At 50.4% G+C, this 19,184-nt stretch overlaps 1 protein-coding gene across 2 annotated transcripts; it reads right to left on the bottom strand.

Annotated features, from left to right (window-relative positions):
* Positions 1–1,493: 1,493 nt before the first annotated feature.
* RPAP1 (RNA polymerase II associated protein 1) lies at positions 1,494–18,970 on the bottom strand. 2 transcript variants are annotated; one of them, XM_077880708.1, is made up of 25 exons: positions 18,889–18,970; positions 17,625–17,881; positions 17,219–17,367; positions 16,648–16,737; positions 15,940–16,060; positions 14,908–15,129; positions 13,831–14,010; positions 12,312–12,427; positions 11,873–11,971; positions 10,918–11,019; positions 10,528–10,695; positions 10,087–10,272; positions 9,691–9,825; positions 9,418–9,588; positions 8,754–8,911; positions 8,158–8,316; positions 7,832–8,033; positions 7,291–7,400; positions 6,790–6,985; positions 6,425–6,577; positions 6,075–6,217; positions 4,743–5,499; positions 2,312–2,488; positions 2,101–2,160; positions 1,494–1,995 (listed from the first exon to the last, which is right to left on the bottom strand). In XM_077880708.1, exons 2-25 carry the CDS (start codon positions 17,803–17,805, stop codon positions 1,846–1,848), a joined length of 4,185 nt encoding a protein of 1,394 aa, XP_077736834.1. In that variant the 5' UTR covers positions 17,806–17,881; positions 18,889–18,970; the 3' UTR covers positions 1,494–1,845. The 2 variants fall into 2 exon arrangements, with proteins under 2 accessions (XP_077736834.1, XP_077736833.1); XM_077880707.1 differs by having other exon boundaries at positions 18,621–18,943.
* Positions 18,971–19,184: the final 214 nt, after the last annotated feature.

Consider the following 19,184-nt stretch of genomic DNA (forward strand, 5'->3'; position numbering starts at 1 on the left):
GTAGCACTCTAGTACCCATGCTCTATTTAACTCTCTAGGTATTCCCACTGTGAGGTCACAGAATTTACTTGGTAAGGTTCCAATAAGCCAATAAGAAGTGGTTCTCAAAAAAAAAAAAAGTGGTTCTCAACATGTGTTTGGGCTTGGACAGCAGCCTCAGCACCATCTGGAAACCTGTTACAGATGCAAATACTTGGGTTTCACCCTAGGTTTACTAAATCAGAAAAACTGGTGAAGGGCCTAGCGAATTGTTTTAACACTCTCCAGGTGATTTTTGTCACATAAGTTTGGGAACTACTGCTGTTTGCAGATGCAGTAGTTGCTTAGAAAACCTCCTGTATAACTCTGTGTTCAGTAGCTCCATTTATGGCAAGCGGGTTCTCTCTACCTACTGGCAGGGCACACTGTACTCATTCTGATGACCTGTAAACACAGGTAATTCCACACAGAAAATGACACTGTAAGAGCTTAAGAGTCAGAATTTAGACAAAAGAACATTAAAAACTCTACCAAAAGAGATGAACCAGAGTTCATGGTTTGATCCACTCCTTCCCAGCCTCACCTACCACTACTGAAGTCCACAATGGAGGGGGTTGTAGGACAGTGCTAGAGACTGAATGTTTGTGACCTATTCCCCCTACCTGCCTCCTGCCCCCAGCCAAGGTCTTATGCTGAACTCTAATATCCAAAGTGAGGATATCTAGAGGTAAGTCCTCTGGAAAGTGATTAGGTCGTGAGGGCTCCACCCTCATAGGTAGAATGTGGTTAGTGTCTCTTTTTTTTTTAAGATTTTATTTGAGAAAGAGAGAAGGAGCACAGAGAGTGGCAGAGGGAGAGGGAGAAGCAGATTCCCCACTGAGTCAGGAGCCAGACATGAGGCTTGATTCCAGAACCCTGGGATCATGACTCGAGCCGAAGGCAGATGCTTAATCCACTGAGCCACCCAGGTGCCCCAGGATGGGTGTCTTTATAAAACCCCAGAGAGCTCCCATGTCCCTTCAACCATGTGAGGGCTGTCTAGGAACCAGAAAGTGGGCCCTCACTGGAGACCAACAGTGCCAGCACCTTGAGCTTGGACTTCCCAGCCTCCAGAGCTGTTAGAAATAAATTTGTTGTTTATAAGCCACTCAGTCTATGGTATTGTTACAGCAGCCCAAAGAGCTGAAACAGCTGCTGCACAGTCTGATTTTTGGTTTCTTTGTATCTCAGGATAGCAGTTAATGGACCATAAGACAAGACATTGACCTAAGGATACTTATACTCCAAGTGGACTCCTTGAGAGTCCTTTCAGCAATACTCCTTCCCAAGAGCATTACTCTGGCCTGGCTCTGCTCCAGAACTGGGACCCACATGTTAATTGTCCCAGATGTGGACTCAGTTCTTACTTCTCCCGTTTCTCACAGAAGCCCTGCTTCTCCAGTGGGATAATCCATCCCTCCATACAATCCTAAACCACCATGTCTTAAATCAGTACAAATCAGGTTACCAGGAAATAATAATAATAAAAAAAATTTATTTCTGTACAAATCTGTAGCATTCATATATCCTGGTCTGGAGCAGGAGAAGGAGGAGAGATGTACATAGTCTGTTTTGTCCCCAAAAGAGGGGTAAATAGTTATGTTACCATTCACTCTCAATACAGACCCTCAAAAGGCCCAGATCCTGGGCTTCAGACATCAGAACATAATGGTAGGGCTCACCCTGCTCCAAAAAAACTCAAATGGCAAGCCTCCTACTCCTTGGGTCTCCTGTTCACCCTTAGGAAACAAAATCCTTTTGTCTGGCCAGGCACATGTTGGTGAACCCCAGGAGAATGTATCCATGTCTTTATCTGTAGCAACTATACTAGGCCTCTGATAGCCCATTTTGGAGCATCCCTGAGGTCAGTCTCTGGAGGTACTGCTGACGCAGAGGGGGCAACTGGGGATATACTTCAAAGCCTTCTGGGAGGGCAGAATTAGGGAGTTTATAGTGGAGAAGGTGCTGCCGGAGACCCTGCAAAAAGGGAAGAAATTTTATCAAGTAGGTACTAACATCCTGTTGAGATCTCTGTCCCCCCAGACCTATTTTCCCACCCTCCAGGATGTGCTTCCCCCCTACCTCATCTGCCAGCAGCCAAGTTTTCTGTAGCAGGCTCCTGCGGGCAGCCTTTACCTCATCCTAGAGGCAGAACACAGAGGAAAAGATGGCACTGGGTTGATGGCTGATACCTATCACTAGCCTCACTGGCTCTCATCTCCTCCCCAGCTGACCTGGAGGCAGCTCAATCGCAGTCTTGCAGCATGCCTTTGGAGATGGGGATGTAACTTACTGAGCTCTTTGGGTCCTGGGAGAAGATGAAGCTGTTGACATGGGCCACAGCCACAGCATACAGCACAGGGCACCAACGTGGACACAGCACACCAGTAACCAGGGTCCGGAAGTAGAGCTGAAGGAGGACCAGGTTGTCTTCAGGAGGCTCCGTATAGCATTCCAAGGACACAGGTAACTGTGACAGGGGGAATGAGACATGCTGAGGGTGAGGGTGGGAATGTGTATCATGGGACAACAGGGTGGGTGCTTGATAGTCACCTGAACCATATTGTGAGGGGAAAGAGGTCTTGGATAGACCATCCATTCCTGTCTATCACAAGGATTGAGGTTAAAGACAAAAGAGCTGGAAGCAGGGGAAACTGGGAAGCAGTAGTCAATTTCTACTGCCCACCACTACTTGTTTATGTGCCTTAAAATAAAAACTTTCAAAAGTTCACATTCAGGGGCACCTGGATTGCATATTGGTTGAGCGTCTGCCTTCGGCTCAGGTCATGATCCCCATGATCCCAGGATTCTGGGATCCAGTCCCCCAGCAGGCTCCCTGTAGGGAGCCTGCTTCTCCCTCTGCCTATGTCTCTGCCTCTGTCATGAATAAATAAATTAAAAAGTCTTTTTTTTTTTTTTTTTAGATTTTATTTATTCATGAGAGACACACAGAGACAGAAAGAGAGGCAGGTTCCATGCAAGGAGCCTGACATGGGACTCGATCCCAGGTCTCCAGGGTCAGGCCCTGGGCTGAAGACGGCGCTAAACCGCTGAGCCACCCAGGCTGCCCAAATTAAAAAGTCTGAAAAAAGTCACATTCAACTGCTCTATATTATGAAACCTTCCAAAAGTTCATTTTCTTCGGACCAGTAACTCTCTTTATAAGAAAAATCACTCTAGATGCCTAGGTGGTTCAGCAATTTAGTGCCTGCCTTCGGCCCAGGACGTGATCCTAGAGTCCCGCCTTCAAATCCCATATTGGGCTTCCTGCATGGAGCCTGCTTCTCTCTCTGCCTGTGTCTCTGCCTCTCTCTCTGTCTCTCATGAATAAAACCTTAAAAAAAGAAAAAAAAAAAAAAAAAAGGAAAATCACTCTTAATTCCATGCAGAAATGATTATGAGAGGGGCACCTGGCTGGCTCAGTATAGCATGCAACCCTTGATTTTGGGGTTGTGAGTTCAAGCCTATGCTGGGTGTAGAGATTACTTTAAAATATAAAATCTCTAAAAAAAGATTACGAAAGAGATAAAGTTTATATCCAGTGGTGTTTATCATAGTGTTACTTCATATGGCAGAAAATTAAAAAAATTTTCATGCCCACCAAGGGGTTCTGAGAAAAGGATGCACCTATACAATGGATGATAATGTAATAAAAAATGTTGATTTCTTAGAATATTTAATGATTGAAAAAAGTTTACCATACATTAAATGAAGAAAACATTATGAAGGGATCTCAATTTTATAAAAATATATATGCACATATAAAGACTAAAAAAGAAAATAAATCAAAATCAAAAGTTACTACTGGGCAGTGGGATTATGGATGACCATAGTTTTTTTTTTTTTTTTTTTTTAAGATTTTATTTATTTGAGAGAGAGAGTGCACAAGCAGTGGGGAGAGGGAGAAGCAGACTCCCCAATGAAGAGGAAGCCCAACTAGGGCCTGGATCCCAGGACCCTGAGATGATCATGACCCGAGCTGAAGGCAGACACTTAACCGACTATGCTACCGAAGTGCCCCTGTTCTTTTTAATTTTTAAAAATATTTTACATATTTTTTAGTTCTCTATGTATTTTATATACATGCTAAATATATTTAAAATATTTATACTTTAAGTTTACTTAAAATTATAATGAACATAAAAATAAGTTATAATGAAGTATGTTATAATGAAAATTTTAAAAAAACCTTAAAAAATAGTAATTCTCTACAGCTTGTAAGTTTAACCCTTTAGCCTGATTTTTGAGGCCTTGTAAGACTTTATTAGCCTGTTTCCAACAAGTTCCTAAACTGAAATCTGTTCTAAACTCTCTCTTCCCACCCTGTTATAATCCTTCCTCCCTCCAAGCTTTTGGTGATGGTGTCCCACCATTAGTGTGTACAATCCGTCCTTCATCCTCACAATCTAATTCTACCTAACCTTCAGTACCCAAGTCAATCCCTACCTCTTCCCCAAAGCCTTCTCCCTATGGTAAGCCCATTTTGGTCTTTCCCTTTTCTGAATCCTGCCCTAACACATAAAATATGAATAACTTAGAACTATGTTGGTTTTTAGTATGTCTCTTACTTAGACTGTAGCACTGAGCAATGAGTCATGGCTTGTTAATAATAACCAATATATACCATATGCCAGGTACTCTGTTAAACCCTTTCAGTGGATTCTAATTCACTGCCCCTCAGGCCCAGTACCAGAAAGCCATGGTAGGCTCTGCTGACAAAGTACCTGGGTCAAAGGCAGGCCCAGAGCTCGCAGGGCTCCCACATGCTCCCCAAAAAGGGCGAGGCGCAAAGTGACGCTGAACCGACGCTGCAGGGGAAGGAGAACCAGAGCTCCAAAGAGGTGGTCCCCATAAGAGACAGCCTCAAAATGCTCCAGGAAGTTGGCATAGAGGTCAGGGAAAGATGCAAGGCCGGGAAGGGGGCAATCCAGCCTGAGGTCTGGCAGGACTTTAGGCTGGCAGAGCCGGGCCAGGAGGGCTGCCACCAGATGTTGTATTGGGGTCTCCCGGAAGAGTTCACCGTCCACCAGGAACACACACATGAGCCGTGCCAAGCGGGCAGCAGGAGGTACAGCCCAGAGGGCCTGGGGGCGCCAGCTCTCCAAGACCAGCACCCACTGCAGGGCCCGCAGAGCCGTGCTTATGGTGTCAGCAGGAGGGAGCCCCGAGGGAGTGTCTGAGGCCTGGTGGTAGAGGTGGATCAGTGGCAGGAAAGGCCAGTCAGTAGGCAGCAGTGGCTCCTTAGGCACAGGGAGCAGCAGGGTTTGGACTTGCCACAGCTCCCCTCGGTACCAGGCCTGAGAGGCTAGCAGGCTGGCTCGGGCCAGTGGGCAGTGGGTCACGTAGCAGCTGCGGATGCTGGGGAGGTCCTGGCAAGCCTGAGCCAGCAGAACCCCTCGCCCACACCCAGAGTCCTTGCTGCTCCCTAAGGACAGCCGGTCAGAGAAGTCAGCGGCCTCCAGACCCCCTGATGCTCTTTCCCTGCAACAGAACCCAAAAGCCAAAAATGAGCACTTGAACCAAAACCCTCTAAACATCATGCTGGTGCTCCAGGGCTTCCCAGAGGTTCCTAGGTCCAATTGTGCTCTTCCCTGTTCCCCTAATCACTTTCTATGTAGTGTGTGCAGCAAAGAGGGTAGACACTAGAGTCAGCTGCCTAGGGGCAGGCTGATGGGGCTTCTCGTGCCTGTTTCCTCATAGTAAACTGGGAATAACAACAATGCCTATCTCATAGTACAGGGAAAACAGAACACAAATCCTGAAGAAGCCACCAGGTACAGAGTAAGTACCCAGTCCCCATTAGCTGTTGTGTGTGTATGGCTAGTTTATAGGCCACTTCTTAGCTGGACGGCCACACTGAAGTCTCATAATTCTCTAGCGTGGGTGTCTTCATCCCTGCTTTACTGATGAGAAATGAAACTCTGACAGGTAAAGCATAATCCATGGAAGAGAGGGGATTAAACCCAGGTCTTCTGCCTCCAAATTCAGGGCTCCTCCATCAACAGCCACAGCCGCCCCTCAAAGGGCTGAGCTGATGTCACCAACCCTGGACTCACGGGAGGAACTCCAGTCGGAATACACAGCTCAGCAGGAGCTCGTGGGCAAGGTGCTCACTTCCAGGCAGCAGTCGGCTCAGCAGGGCCAAGACCATACTATGATGAAGGGCAGCATTGATGACCAGGGCTGGCTGAACTGTTGCCTATGAACAGAGAAGGGATTGGGGCGGGTGTGTGTGTGTGAGAGGGGACAGAGCAGAGAGAAGTGAGGATGCAAAGAAGACAGATGCACAGATCCTGGGCATGTCTAGAGCAAAGTAGGAACTGCATGGACTGCCAGATGCTGGGTAGGGTTAATGGGGGAGGGTGAGGAGAGTGGACAGAGGTATGGGAGGCTGGGGTGCACCTACCACTCTCTGGGCCAGGATGAGTGCCAGGTACTGCAAGTGGTACTCATGGCGCAAGGCCCACGCAGAGAAGGGTGTGAGGAATGGGGCAGCCACAGGAGCCAAACATTGGAGGAAGTAGTTCTGGAGTCCTGGGGTAGCCAATACGGTGGCCAGCTGAAGAAAAGCAAACTTGTTCAGGTCTAAAAGTGACTGATCTTTCCTGGGGTTCCTCAGGTGGCTGCCTAGACAAACTCACAGAAACAGGTGCTGGCAGGAGAGGCCTCCCTTCCCCTAGTAGTACCCTTACCCTTTCTGACTCCTCCCATCTTGCCCCTCCACGTTCCCCCCTCCCTTACTTGACCCCTAACCAGGTGCCTAGGTCTCACCTGGTCACATAACCCCTTGTGGATCCGGGCCAAGGTGTTGAAAAGAGAGAGAAGGGCCGTGAGGAACGGGAAGGGTGAGGCTGAGCCAGGCAGCCAGAGAGAGGGGCGGCCTCCTGCGCTGCCCAGTGACACGAGGCTGGGGACGGCTTCAGGGGCCGGAGCACAGAATTGTGGGTTACAGAGAGGGGAGCAGCACCTGGAGGCAGAATGAAGAAGCTCAGGGGGACTCTGGCCTGATGGGTGCTGGGCTGGAAAAGAGTTGCCTGGGCTGCGACCAGGGCCAGCAGGGGCCTGGCTATGTGGACCAGTACCCACATTCCTCAGAGCCCTCACATGTTGCCTGCTAGGGATTTATTAGGCTTCCTTCCAGCTGACAGGTCCTACTTGGGATGGAACAGGGAGCTAGACCTAGGAGTCCCACAGGGAGAGAAGCTACCTCCTTCCCACTGCCCCCACCTCCCAACCATACACACACACACTGTACACACACAGAGTACATACCCAAGAGAATCCCACAGGCTGCCCAGAGAGGGTGTGCGCAGCAGGGGTAGCAGCAGGTCCTCTGACAGGCGCTCCATATCCTGAAGCCAATCCTCTGGGCACAGATTTGGCTGGAGGACCAAGGGGTTCACTGAGCTGACAGCCCAAGATACCCATTCTCCTAGACAGTGTCCCCAGGCTAAGCCCATTACTCTAAGAGCCCAAGAGTCAGTGTTTGGAGGTTTCTGCCCTCTGACCCTCTGGAGAGAGAAAAGACTCCAAGGTTGCCCTGACATCCACTATCATCAGAGCATGAAGGCTCCAGGGAGATAATGCTGTTGTCTGGGGTTCTCTGTCCCCACCAATACAGCTCCTTGGCAGCTCCAATGGATATGGGGGGTGGGGGGGAAGAAGAGAGGTGGGGGGAAAAGGTGGAGAGCAGGAAAAAGTGGAATGGGGAGGTAGGGTGGGGAGGTGGAAACAGAGAAGGAAGTAGAGGGTGGTGTGTCAAGATAGAGGCAGGCACCCCGGGGACAGAGGAAGGCAGGCAAGCGACACTCACCTGCTGGCTCCAGGCCTGGTAGTATGCATCCAGGAAGAGCAGGCAGGCAGTAGGCACTGGGCCCAGGGCATGCCACATCTCGGGTCTTGGCAGCAACTTCAAGGTCTGTCTGAGACAGAGCTCCACAAGAGGCTGGAGCCCAGACACCTGTGTCCAAGTGATGGAGGAAGGGGTGGCCGACAGACTGGCCTCAGCACAGTCACTACAGGAATGCCAAAAGGGGTCATGATGAAGGTCCAGCCGCCTCGACTCTCCCATAAGCTCTACCACCCTTTTCCTCTGGAGGAGTGCTGCTGCCTGTTCTGGAGCTCAGAGCTATGACCTACCTGCTGGGCTCAGGCGCAGTGCTGCTGGCTGCCAGGGTCAGCCGGGTGAGGAGAGTGAGCAAGGAGGCTATCCGCTGTACAGACAGGGGCTGAGGGGGCTGGGTGCTGAGCTCCTCTGGCACAGACTGCAGGGCCCGCATCAGCACTGGGTACAGCTCCCTGGGGGAGAACAATCCCAGTCTTTCAGCATACAAAGACATTGGACATGGAGACAGAAGACACAAGGCAGGGTGCTGCCCCAGGGATCTGTAGTTTGGTTAAGGGGGCTTGGGAGGGAGAGGCCCCAGGGATGGGCACTCCTGGAAGGGTTCAGAGAAAAGGCAGGCTGGGGGCTGAAAGGAAGGAGGTAGACCTTCCAGGTTTCCTCCCAACAGGGATTTAAATCTGATTTCACCAAGCTACTAAGGCTGCTGTGCACAGAATGTGGCTAATTCAGCTTTGTTCTACTGGCCCCCTGACCCCCAAGCTCTCTTCATTCTTCCCAGAATCCTCTCCTCCTTAGCTTCCCTCTGAGCTTGACACCTTGAGCAAGGCTGTTATCAGATGTGGCCAGAGTGCAGAACTGGAGGGATCCAGTCCAGTCCAGCTCTCCTCACCTGTAAAGGTCACCACCCTGGCCGTAGGAGGCAGCCACAGCCCACAGACGGAAGGACTCAGTGCTCATCATCTCAGCTTCCTCTGGGAGCAAGGCCATTTCCTGGGGAGCCTCTGCTATAAAGCGGCACAGGCGACTCCGGAGGTCAAAGCCGCTCAGCTGAGGGCAAAGAGAGCAGTCTGGGCATCACATTTAGCTGGGGGCCCAAGTGGCCTCAGGGTCTCTTATTATGACCACAGCTCAATTCAGCCTTGTTCCAGGCCCCTCTCAGGCCATGGGGTCTTAGCTTTGGGCCAAGATGAAACCACCTCATCCATCACTCCTTCTCCTCTGTCTTTTTAGCAAGCACTTACTAGGCACCCTTTCTAGGGTTACCAGGCTAGGGGTGATGGCTGCCCATCTATATGTGGCTCTTCTGGTCTGGATCCAGGGAAGAGGGAGCCCTCCTTCCCTTCAGGTAACGAAAGCACAGTAGGCCTATAGGATCCACTAGACTCCAGGTGATTAGGCTCCTGGCTCGTGGTTTCTGTGGCATTTCTAAGCAACTGAATCAGAGATGAAGAGGAAGATGGCATGAGCTGGTTACCCAGAGTCCAGAGGCCATGCTTAGCCTTCAACCCAGCCCTGTCTTAAGTCCCTCATCCCTTGCCCTTTGTCCTGCTCACCAGCCGGGCAGCAATATTCCTACCAGCCGAGGCCAGGACACGAAGTAGTTTCATGGCAGTGGCACAGGGTACTTTGTATAGACTGGGGGCAGGCCCCACTCCCACAGGAGACCAGTTGGTAGGCAGGAACTCTCGAACCACAGTCTCTATTAGCCGAGGACACTCTAGGACCTGAGGGAGAGGAAGAAAAGGGAGGTGGAGAGGCCGAGGGTCAGGCTCAGACCCAGCTAGGCTCTTTGCCTATTCTTTGTCTCCTTCTCTTTTCTTTCTCACCCTTGTGGCTGACTCCAGGGAATGCCGGGCCAGACGGATGAGCACAGCCAGGATGTCAAGGACCACAGAAGGTGCTGGGCAGGTTACCTCTAGCACGTAGCGTAGCCGAGGCAGCAGATTGGTAGCCAGAAGCCCCTGGTGATCAGAAGGATAAACCTGGTGCCAAATGCAGCTGGGCCCCAAACCTTGATGACCCTTCTTGCCTAAGATGTGCTTGCCCTATGAGGGTGCCGAGGTGCCTTAGTCAGTTGAGCATCTGAATCTCGATTTTGGCTCAGGTCATGATCTCAGGGTTGTGAGACTGAGCCCCACACTGGGCTTAGCACTAGGTGTGGAGCCTGCTTGGGATTCTCTGTGTCCCCCACCCCCTCCCTAAAGCTGCCCCAGCACCTTTACCTTGATGACGTCACGTCGAGCCAGATCAGATGGAGGCTGGTTTCCTTTCTCAGGGCTCTTCCTTTTTGCTTTCTCTGCTGGAGGCTCTTCATCTTCATCCTCATCGTCCTCCTTGTCTTCCTGGCTGGGCATCAGAGGGAACACCAAAGCTCCGTGGTACCAGGAGAAGGTAGTGTCGAGGAGCTCCTGCCATAGGGAAGGGAAGGAGGTGGCAAAAAGAGGAAGGAGTCAGATCTGGAAAAAGGTCTAGGAGTAGTCAGCAGAAGCCACCTGCCAAGAACAGAAAGGGAAGGCTGCTGGGCTTTGGGGCCCTTAGGAAAAGATGGTGATGCTGCCAGCCCATTTTCTGCTCTGCCTGGCAAAGCCTGTGCAGTAGGGGCATGCCCAGCAACAGGAGTAAGGACCCTGATGGCTCAAAGCCCCATTCCTATCCCTGCTTACCTCATCTCCGGGAGCCACCAGCAGAGCCCGAAGCGCCCGGACGGCGGCTGCAATGACCCCATCCACTCTGTCATCCAGGGAGAAGCGCAGCAGGAAGAGGAAACCAGCATCCAAAAGGAGGCGAAAGACACTGCCCACTAGCCGGTCCCCAAACTCACCAGCCTGGGCCTTGGGGGGCAGGATAAAACCTTGCTGAAGATGTTGAAGTTACTAAACCCTTCACTTGCCTACCTATGACCTTGGGTCTGTCCCATTGCCCATCTACCCCAGAGACAGTGTATGGGCTACTGGGCTGGAACAAAAAGGATAGGAGGTGGGGAAGTCTAAGGTGGGAGCAGGGGGGCTGGCGAGGCACGGGGGCAGGCAAGGCCAGGCCAGCAGTCTACTTACCCTGCTGATGACCTGGGCCAACACATGCAGCGCTAGTGCTCTCTGCTGGGACACCTGGCTGCGTGTCAGGTGGAATAGCTCCTGTAGGGAGTATCCTGCTCTCTGGAGCAGGGACAAGAAATCAGAAGGAGCCAAGACACAGGGTGGCATCCCCCAACCAATCCACAGAAACCCCGATTATTCCAGGCACTGAGCTAGTTGTCAAAGGGAGGACAAAGTTAAGCAAGTGGTATCTCTTGCCTCTCCTCTACATGGATTGTCAAACTGGTAAAGAAGATTAAGATTTGCACACAGTAACCATAGCATAAAGCAGACAGGGAGGAATGCAGTAATCAGTGTTCAGTTTGCAAGAGGATAATAGGAGAGAAAGAAAAGGGGGACATGGAGAAGGGACGTGATCTCAGTGGGTGGGCAGAGCTTCCATGGCCTGAAGAACTGAGTGAGCCTGGAGGTCCCCGAGCCCCCAGGGTATGTGGGAGAGGGCACCACAAAGGTGCAGCAAGAGTGAGAAGGAAGAGCTGTAGGGTCAGCAGGGCTGTCTCAGCAGGCTAAGGAGCCAAGACTATTCTGTGAGCAGAAGGGAGCCAGGAAACTTTCCAAGGCAGGGCATGGCCTAGGCTGGGCCAGAGGGAATCAGGATGGCAGCCTCATGAGGGACAGATGGTATGGCTGAGAGAGTGGAAGATGTGGTGGCTGAACAGGTAAGAGGGAGCAGGGCTCTTCTCTAGAAAGCATTAGGGGGTGACAGACATAAAAATGTCAAGTCCAGGCAAGTGACTGGAATGTGAAGGAACAAGGAGAAACATTTTGAGCCTAAGAACCTATGGAGAGCAAAGCCAGGAAATAGAACAGGATACACAGAAGGTCCAAGGCAGCTGACCAGAGGCCTCTTCCACATGGCAGATAAAAGCACTTGCTGAGAGCTGCCCAGTCCTCACTGGGCCCCGTGCCTCACCTCTGCTTCTTCTCCATGGTGGTGCAGGCCCAGATGGGTGGGCAGGTCCACATCAGGGGCCAGCAGCTCTCCCTGAAGACTAAATCGGGCCTGCATCCTCTAATGGGAAGAAAAAGAAGTGTATAGGCTGGGAACACAGCAACTTCCCTACACCTACTCCTCACCTTTTATCCCAGGCCTCTAGTCCTGACTCTACCCCTGAGTGGAAATGGAACTCCCCGGCCAGGGGCCAAGCAGGGTGATGCGAGAGGAGGAGAAGCACAAAGGAGAAATGTTTCTCAAGCTCCAGGGAAGAAAGGGGCCTGTGTTCAGGTGTAAGAGCATGGGAGAATGAGAAGAGGGGGGCATGGAAAAGTGATGCTGTCTCTGGGGGTGGGTAGAGCTTCTGTGGCCACTCCCAGCCCGCTCCACCCCTTGTAGGCCAGCTGGCTCTCCTCACCTCCTGCGTCCGCTGCCTCCGGAGCGGAGGCAGATCCTGGGTCCAGTGGAGCTTCTCTAGCTCCACGGTGTCCATGTGCACCCATTCTTTGTGGGGGTTCACAGGCAGCGCCAGAGCTGGGAAGATGGAAGCAGAGTAGTATTCCCTAAGGAGCTCAGCTCACTGACCCAAAGGGGTCCCAGATGTGACCCTGCAGCTGCACACCTACCTCTGTCCAAGGGTCTAGCAGCCTGTGCCTCTGGCTATGTCTAAGTGGCACAGCCACTCTGGGCTCTGGGCAAATATCTCCGATATGGCGGAACACACCTAGTCCTGGGCTCTAGCCTGTTGCTGACCCCAAGTATTCGCTGAGAGGGGCAAGAGGAGGAGGTAAAGAAAAGGAGAGAGGTAGCAGACGAGGAAGAGAGGACCATATATATCAGGGTAAACACAGTTCTCCACTGTCTATACTGTGGAGATAGAACTTTTTTTTTTTTTTTTTTTTTTTTTAAGATTTATTTATTTATTCATGAGACACATAGAGGCAGAGGGAGAAGCAGGGAGGCTCCCCAAGGAGCCTGATGTGGGACTCGATCCCGGAACTCCAGGATCACTCCCTGAGCCAAAGGCAGATGCTCAACCGCTGAGCCACCCAGGCATCCCTAGTACTGACCTCCTAAAGAAGCAGGGGAGTGGGGTAGCCCTGGTGGCGCAGCGGTTTAGCACCGCCTGCAGCCCGGGGTGTGATCCTGGAGACCCGGGATCGAGTCCCACATCGGGCTTCCTGCATGGAGCCTGCTCCTCCCTCTGCCTGTGTCTCTGCCTCTCTCTCACTCTCTCTGAATGAATAAGTAAATAAATCTTTAAAAAAGAAAAAAAAAAAGGAAGCAGGGGAGTGAAGCAATGAGAAGCAGCCATCCTGCTTCTGTGGGGCCAAGATATGTAAACACACACCCCAGACATCCTCCTTCTTCTCCCACAATGCCCACCTGACCTGCTCAGCTGGCCCAGAGCTCACTGAGGCGCAGGAGGTTCCTGGCTTTCATAATTCGATTTCTTTTGTTAATCACTAATAAAATAATCCCGGTCCTGGGAAATGAGTGTTCCCACTGGTCTCTCTGCTTGAAGTCTGGCATGTTCGTAAGACCTGTGTCAGACTCTTCTCCCATGGCCCTGGCCCTGCCATCTTCCCCCCAACATGGACAGCAGAGGCAGAAAACTGTAGGATGGACAGAGCCAGAGCAGGCACAGCTACTGCAGAGGCAAGATGGACATGATCTGCTGGGGGAGGGGTCAGCCATCACACCCTGCTGTCGCTTATCATGGAAGGGGGAGAAGGAGCAGTAATAGGACAAGAAAACAGGAAACATATATAGGAAGAGCATACACATCAGCAAATGAAGACTGACTTCCAGACAATAATGGAGATTAATGTTAGATGTCCAAGGACAGAGAAGATTCTTTCCCATCTGCCAGGCCTAGGAGAAGAGATACTTTCTTCTACTTTTATTCTCCAAAAGATGCTCCCCTTCCTTCAAACCTGGGGCTTCTGGATCCAGATCATCTTCCTGTCTGGGCTCCTTTGCAGAAATTGGCACAATGAGCTCCTCTCCGGTGACCTCAACAGAGTGTCCTCCTGGCCTCTGCTCCTCTGTGGCCTTCTCTCCTGCTTGCTCATGGGTATGGCTGCGAGACCTCAAGAAGGCAACCAAGCTGGGATCTAGAGGAGAGGATGGAAGGGAAAGTGGGTGGTGGCAGATCCTCCCCAGCCTCCTGTAGACCTGAAACCTGCTGAATTCTGCCTATTGGTGCCAAGATCAGGACAAGCCATTTCCCACCCCTGGCCTGAGCACCCTAGGTGCTCCTGGGGATTTAATGACCCACACCTGTCACTTGGATGTGCCCACCCACCCTCCTCTCCATTCTTCACAGTCCCCTGGCCCGCCCAGGTTCCTGCACATCCTTGTGCTTGGCTCCAGGTCAGAGGTCCAAAAGAAGGGCTATGGAATAAATGAATAAATGCTGACTGGGGCCAAGAGAAGGGATTTAGGGGAACAATTTATCTCACTTCTAGATGATTTATTTACAAATATTTACTGAAACCTAATCTACGTATGCTCTATGAAGATGCTAGATACACAGTCTGGAAAAGATTGACTTGGTGCTACTGTTCTGGTGAACAGAAACTAGGAAGGAGGTATAGCACGCTCTAGCATGCTATACCTCTGCTATATCATGCTATACCAAGACATTTCATAACTGTGCCAGAGAGCACCAGCTATAATCTAGCATACACTACACTAGCACAGCATACATGATACAGTGGTTGAGAGCAGGGCCCGTTAGACCTGATAAACCTGGGTTTACATCTCATCCGTGTTCCTTACCAGCCATATGACCTGGGAGAGAGTTTTTTCAAGTTCTGAGACTCTTTTTTTTTTTTTTTTTTTAAATAAGTAAATGAAGTTAGTACTACCTACCTTAGAGGAAATGTTTGAAGACAGAATGTAATAATGCATGCAAATAGTAAAATGCCTGGCACGCACAGTAAGCTTTCATCAGCAAGTAGCAGTCCCTTCCCAGCCCAGTCTCAGGAGGAAAGCCAGGTATGCCGTACCGAGCTGAGCCAGCAACCGCTGCTGTTCCTGAAGGATCTCCTCAGGAGCCATGGCTTGCAGTTTTGCTATGTTCTCTTCATGGATGGTCTGGGCTTCCTGCTCAGCATCCTGGCTCCTGAGCCCCTTCCCTGTGACCAGATGGGGTCCCTGGAAGCCAGGGCTGCCCCATGGAAGCTGGCAGCCCTGCTCCCTAGGTGCGAGTGCCTCATAGGACACAGCACCTGGAAGAAGTATATGATCAGTTTCATCGCCTCATCCCAACTGGGCCTTCTAGCCCTCTTCCCTAATCCTATTAGCTCTGGAGACAGACAGAGGCCCCAAAGATTTCCTAGGCACAGCATGGAGACACCTCCCCCCTACCCTCCATAACATAAACACAGGTTGGATTGGGTGGTGACCTCTCCACTCATTTTTTTCCCCTTCCTGAGGGATGTTTCCCTAAGAAATATCCTACTTTCTGACTCTTCCCTTGGATGTTCAGGCAGCCATCTGCCTCCAGAAGCCTGTCCCTAGCTCTTTTGCTAATATTTTGCATTGTTAAAGGAATCTTGGCTTTCATCTTTATTTTACAGTCTCTGCCAGACACCTCTCTTTCTTTTCTCCTAGGGTAGAATAACAGCCGGCATTCTCCCTGTACTTAAGACCCAGATATAAACCCAAGCCACCCGAACTCAATCCTGTAAGTGGGGATAAAGGACAGATTCCTCTTTAGATGGCTCAAATGCCATCTAAATATGCCTTCATATTTGATGTAGGGAAGACATATACCACAAAGTGACTCTACGATTATGTATTACAAAAAGGCCAAGCCCAAGCCTCTTCTTTTTTTTCATTTTTTAAAATTTTATTTATTTAGGAGAGACACAGAAGGAGAGGCAGAGACACAGGCAGAGGGAGAAGCAGGCTCCATGCAGGGAGCCGGACATGGGACTCAATCCTGGGTCTCCAGGATCAGGCCCTGGGCTGAAGGCAGCGTTAAGCCGCTAAGCCACTGGGGCTGCCCTGCCCAAGCCTCTTCCACCCCAGCTTACCCTCTGGTGGATCCAGGGAAGATACAACTTCTCTAACTGGTGGAACCTTGGCTTCGGATGCTCTCTTTGCTGCAATTTCTTGGGCAAAGATGCTTCTCTTGCCAGATATTGCTGACCTCCCCTATGAGACAAAAAGGAAACCCAGGTGACTACTACTACCCTGGTCATTTCTTAACCTCTTTTCTCTAAGGCTACTGGAACAAAAGGACTTGCTTAATCTCCAAGGATCACAACCCTAGTCCTCAGAAAAGCAGGGCTCTATAGGAGGACTGGTCTGGAAATCTGACAAATTTGGGTTGGATTTCTGGCTCTTCTATTAGATGTGTGGTGTTGGACAATTTACTTAACTTTTCAGAGTCTCAGTTTCCTCACCTGAAAAATGGGGATGATGATATCTATCTTACATGGTTGTTATGAGGATTTTTTTTTTAGGGTTTTATTTATTCATGAGATGGGAGGGTCAGGTGGGCAGAGACATAGGCAGAGAGAAAAGCAGCTCCCCTTGGGGAGCCTGATGTGGGACTCAATCCTGGGACCCCGGGATCACGCCCTGAGCCAAAGGTAGATGCTCAACCCCTGAGCCACCCAGGTTTAGCATGGTGCTACCTTAACAAGAAAATTGCTTATTATTCAGATTATCTGCCTGAGGAAGATGCACTATGAGGCTCACTTAATGTCTCCCAGGTACCATCTAAGCACTTTGCCTACTTGTCTCTCCTGTGAGCGATGGAACACAGGAGGGAAAGCAACACCACTGGGCACAGGCAGATTCACTGTCACTGAACTTGTATCTCGTTCCTGCAGCAACAAAGCACAAAGGAGTGAAGATATTAAGATTTCCCCAGGCTGGACACTATCCTACTGGCCCCAATTCTGTATGACTAGAATCTCTAGGGAGTCATGGACCCATCTTCCTTTTTTGAGTACAGTGATTCTAAAACAGCCCCAAATAGACTGCAGGAGCATAAAGTTCCACCTTTTTTTTTTTTTTTTTTTTTAAGATTTTTATTTACTTATTTGACAGAACACAAGCAGGGAAAGTGGCATAGGGAGAGGGAGAAGCAGGCTCCTCAAGGAGCAGGGAGCACAATGCAGGGTTCTACCCCAGGACTCTGGGATCATGACCTGAGCTGAAAGTAGATGCTTAACTGACTGAACCACCCAGGCGCCCCTAAGTCCCACCTTTCTGAATCACCCTCTACTCATACAGCTCACCACCCCCAACCAAAATCCTTGCTGCCTAGGATGCCTCATCCCACCCAACCAGGGTGAGACGCACAATAATTTTTGTCAGGACAGCAGTGATGTGCTGATCATGCCTGTTCAGCCTCTCTTCAGGGTCCTCATGTTCTGGTAGGAGACAGCCAGGGCTGGGTCTAGCTCTCTTTGAAGGAGCAGGAACCAAAGCTGGGGGTGAATCTGGGAGATCTGAAAAAGGAAAAAAAACAGATGTGAGGGTAGGAGGAAACCAAAGAAAGAAAGGCAGCTATGAAGCCCCGGCCCAAGCTGTGTCACTCTGGACAAGATATTTAAACTCTGTGAACCACTGTCTCTTCACATGCAAAATGGGGCTGCAGCAACAGAGGCTACACAGTATCTGAAATAATGAAGGGGGAAAATCCAGCCACATCAGGAAGAGGGAGAGGATCCCGAGGCCATACCCTCTCTCCTCCTCAGCCACTCACTGTCCAGTGTCACCACATCCCGATGATCTTGCAGCAGAGGCTGGTCCAGGTTAGTGTCACCACCTCTCCTATTTCCTTTCTTCACCAGTTGTACTGCTGGAGCTGCACCAGCTGCAAGAAACTGACTCTGGAAGCGCAGCAAATCCACCTCTGACTCGCCTGGCTTTGGTCTCGACAGCATCTTGACACGCCAGCTACTTCTCTTGTGCAATTCTTTCCAACACTGCTTGGGTGTGGGGATTCCCTCTCATTCACCCCTATAAGCAATAAAGTTGATGGGCCCTCTGCAATTGAACCTTGATTCTTTATTGTGCATCAGAGAAGATACTTCTTAGGTTCACATCAACTCATTCCTTCTCATTCATACCTTACTGCTATTCCCTATTTACCCCTCCTGGATGTCATCAGCCTAACAATATTTACTGCCAACTTAAGGTTCTTTACAATCTGTGGATGATAAAAATTCTCAGGAACAACTGTAGGGAACCTAAGAAAAAGGGCATCAGGAGTCAGGCAGATAGGGCAGCCCAGGTGGCTCAGCGGTTTCATACCTGCCTTCAGCCCAGGGCATGTTCCTGGAGACCCAGGATCGAGTCCCACGTCAGGCTCCCTGCATGGAGCCTGCTTCTCCCTCTGCCTGCATCTCTGCCTCTCTCTCTCTCTCTCTCTCTCTCTCTGTGTGTGTCTCTCATGAATAAATAAATAAAATCTTTAAAAAAAAAAAAAAGGAGTCAGGCAGATAAATGTCATACCAGGGACTAATGATTCTGTATCAAATTTGAGAGAATATGCCTGGCCTAAAGGTGTTCAAATTATTGAAAAGCAAAACAAAACAACCTTGCGCTAAGAAAGATCAACATATAAAAATCATCTGTATTTTTATACACCAACAAAAAGAACAATCAGAAAAAATTAAGAAAACAGTATCACTTACAATCGCATCAAAAAGAGTAAAACACTTGGGAATAAATTTCACCAAAGAAGTACAAAACTTACACTCTGTCGAGCCCCACAACTGCCCCTAGGACTCTGCGGTCGCATACATTTCTGGACCACCCGAATCAGCAGAGAAATCACCGAGTTTCAGCTCAAGCAGCCCCGCGGATGGAAGGCCGTAGTCGGGATCTCCACACCGAAGAGGCCGCGGCCACTCCAGTGCAAAGCAAAGACACTCTGGGAAGCTCCGACAAAGGAACTGGCTACCCTATAGCAGAGCCCTGCGCCGGGGAACCCTGAAGTCCTTCCCTCCAGCGTAGCCCCGTACCTGCCCTAGGGCCGCCTGGACTCCGCCATCTTGCCCCGCAAGGGCCGGACTTCCGCCGTCACCAGGTCGGGGCTTCCGCCCCGCAACCCAGCCCCGCCTCTCCCCGGCCTGGCTCCACCCCTCTGGGGTTTGCTCGCTTAGCGCGAGGACGCACACATGCACACACCCCTTTTTTTTTTTTTTCCAAGTTTTTTTTTTATTTAAGTAAAGTCTATATCCTACGTAGGGCCCCAGCTCCACCCGGAGCTGGAGAGTCGCAAAAGCTCTTCCGACTGAGCCAGCCGGGTGCCCCTGCG

Source organism: Canis aureus, chromosome 32, assembly GCF_053574225.1.
Source record: "Canis aureus isolate CA01 chromosome 32, VMU_Caureus_v.1.0, whole genome shotgun sequence".
In the NCBI taxonomy this organism is placed as follows: domain Eukaryota; kingdom Metazoa; phylum Chordata; class Mammalia; order Carnivora; family Canidae; genus Canis; species Canis aureus.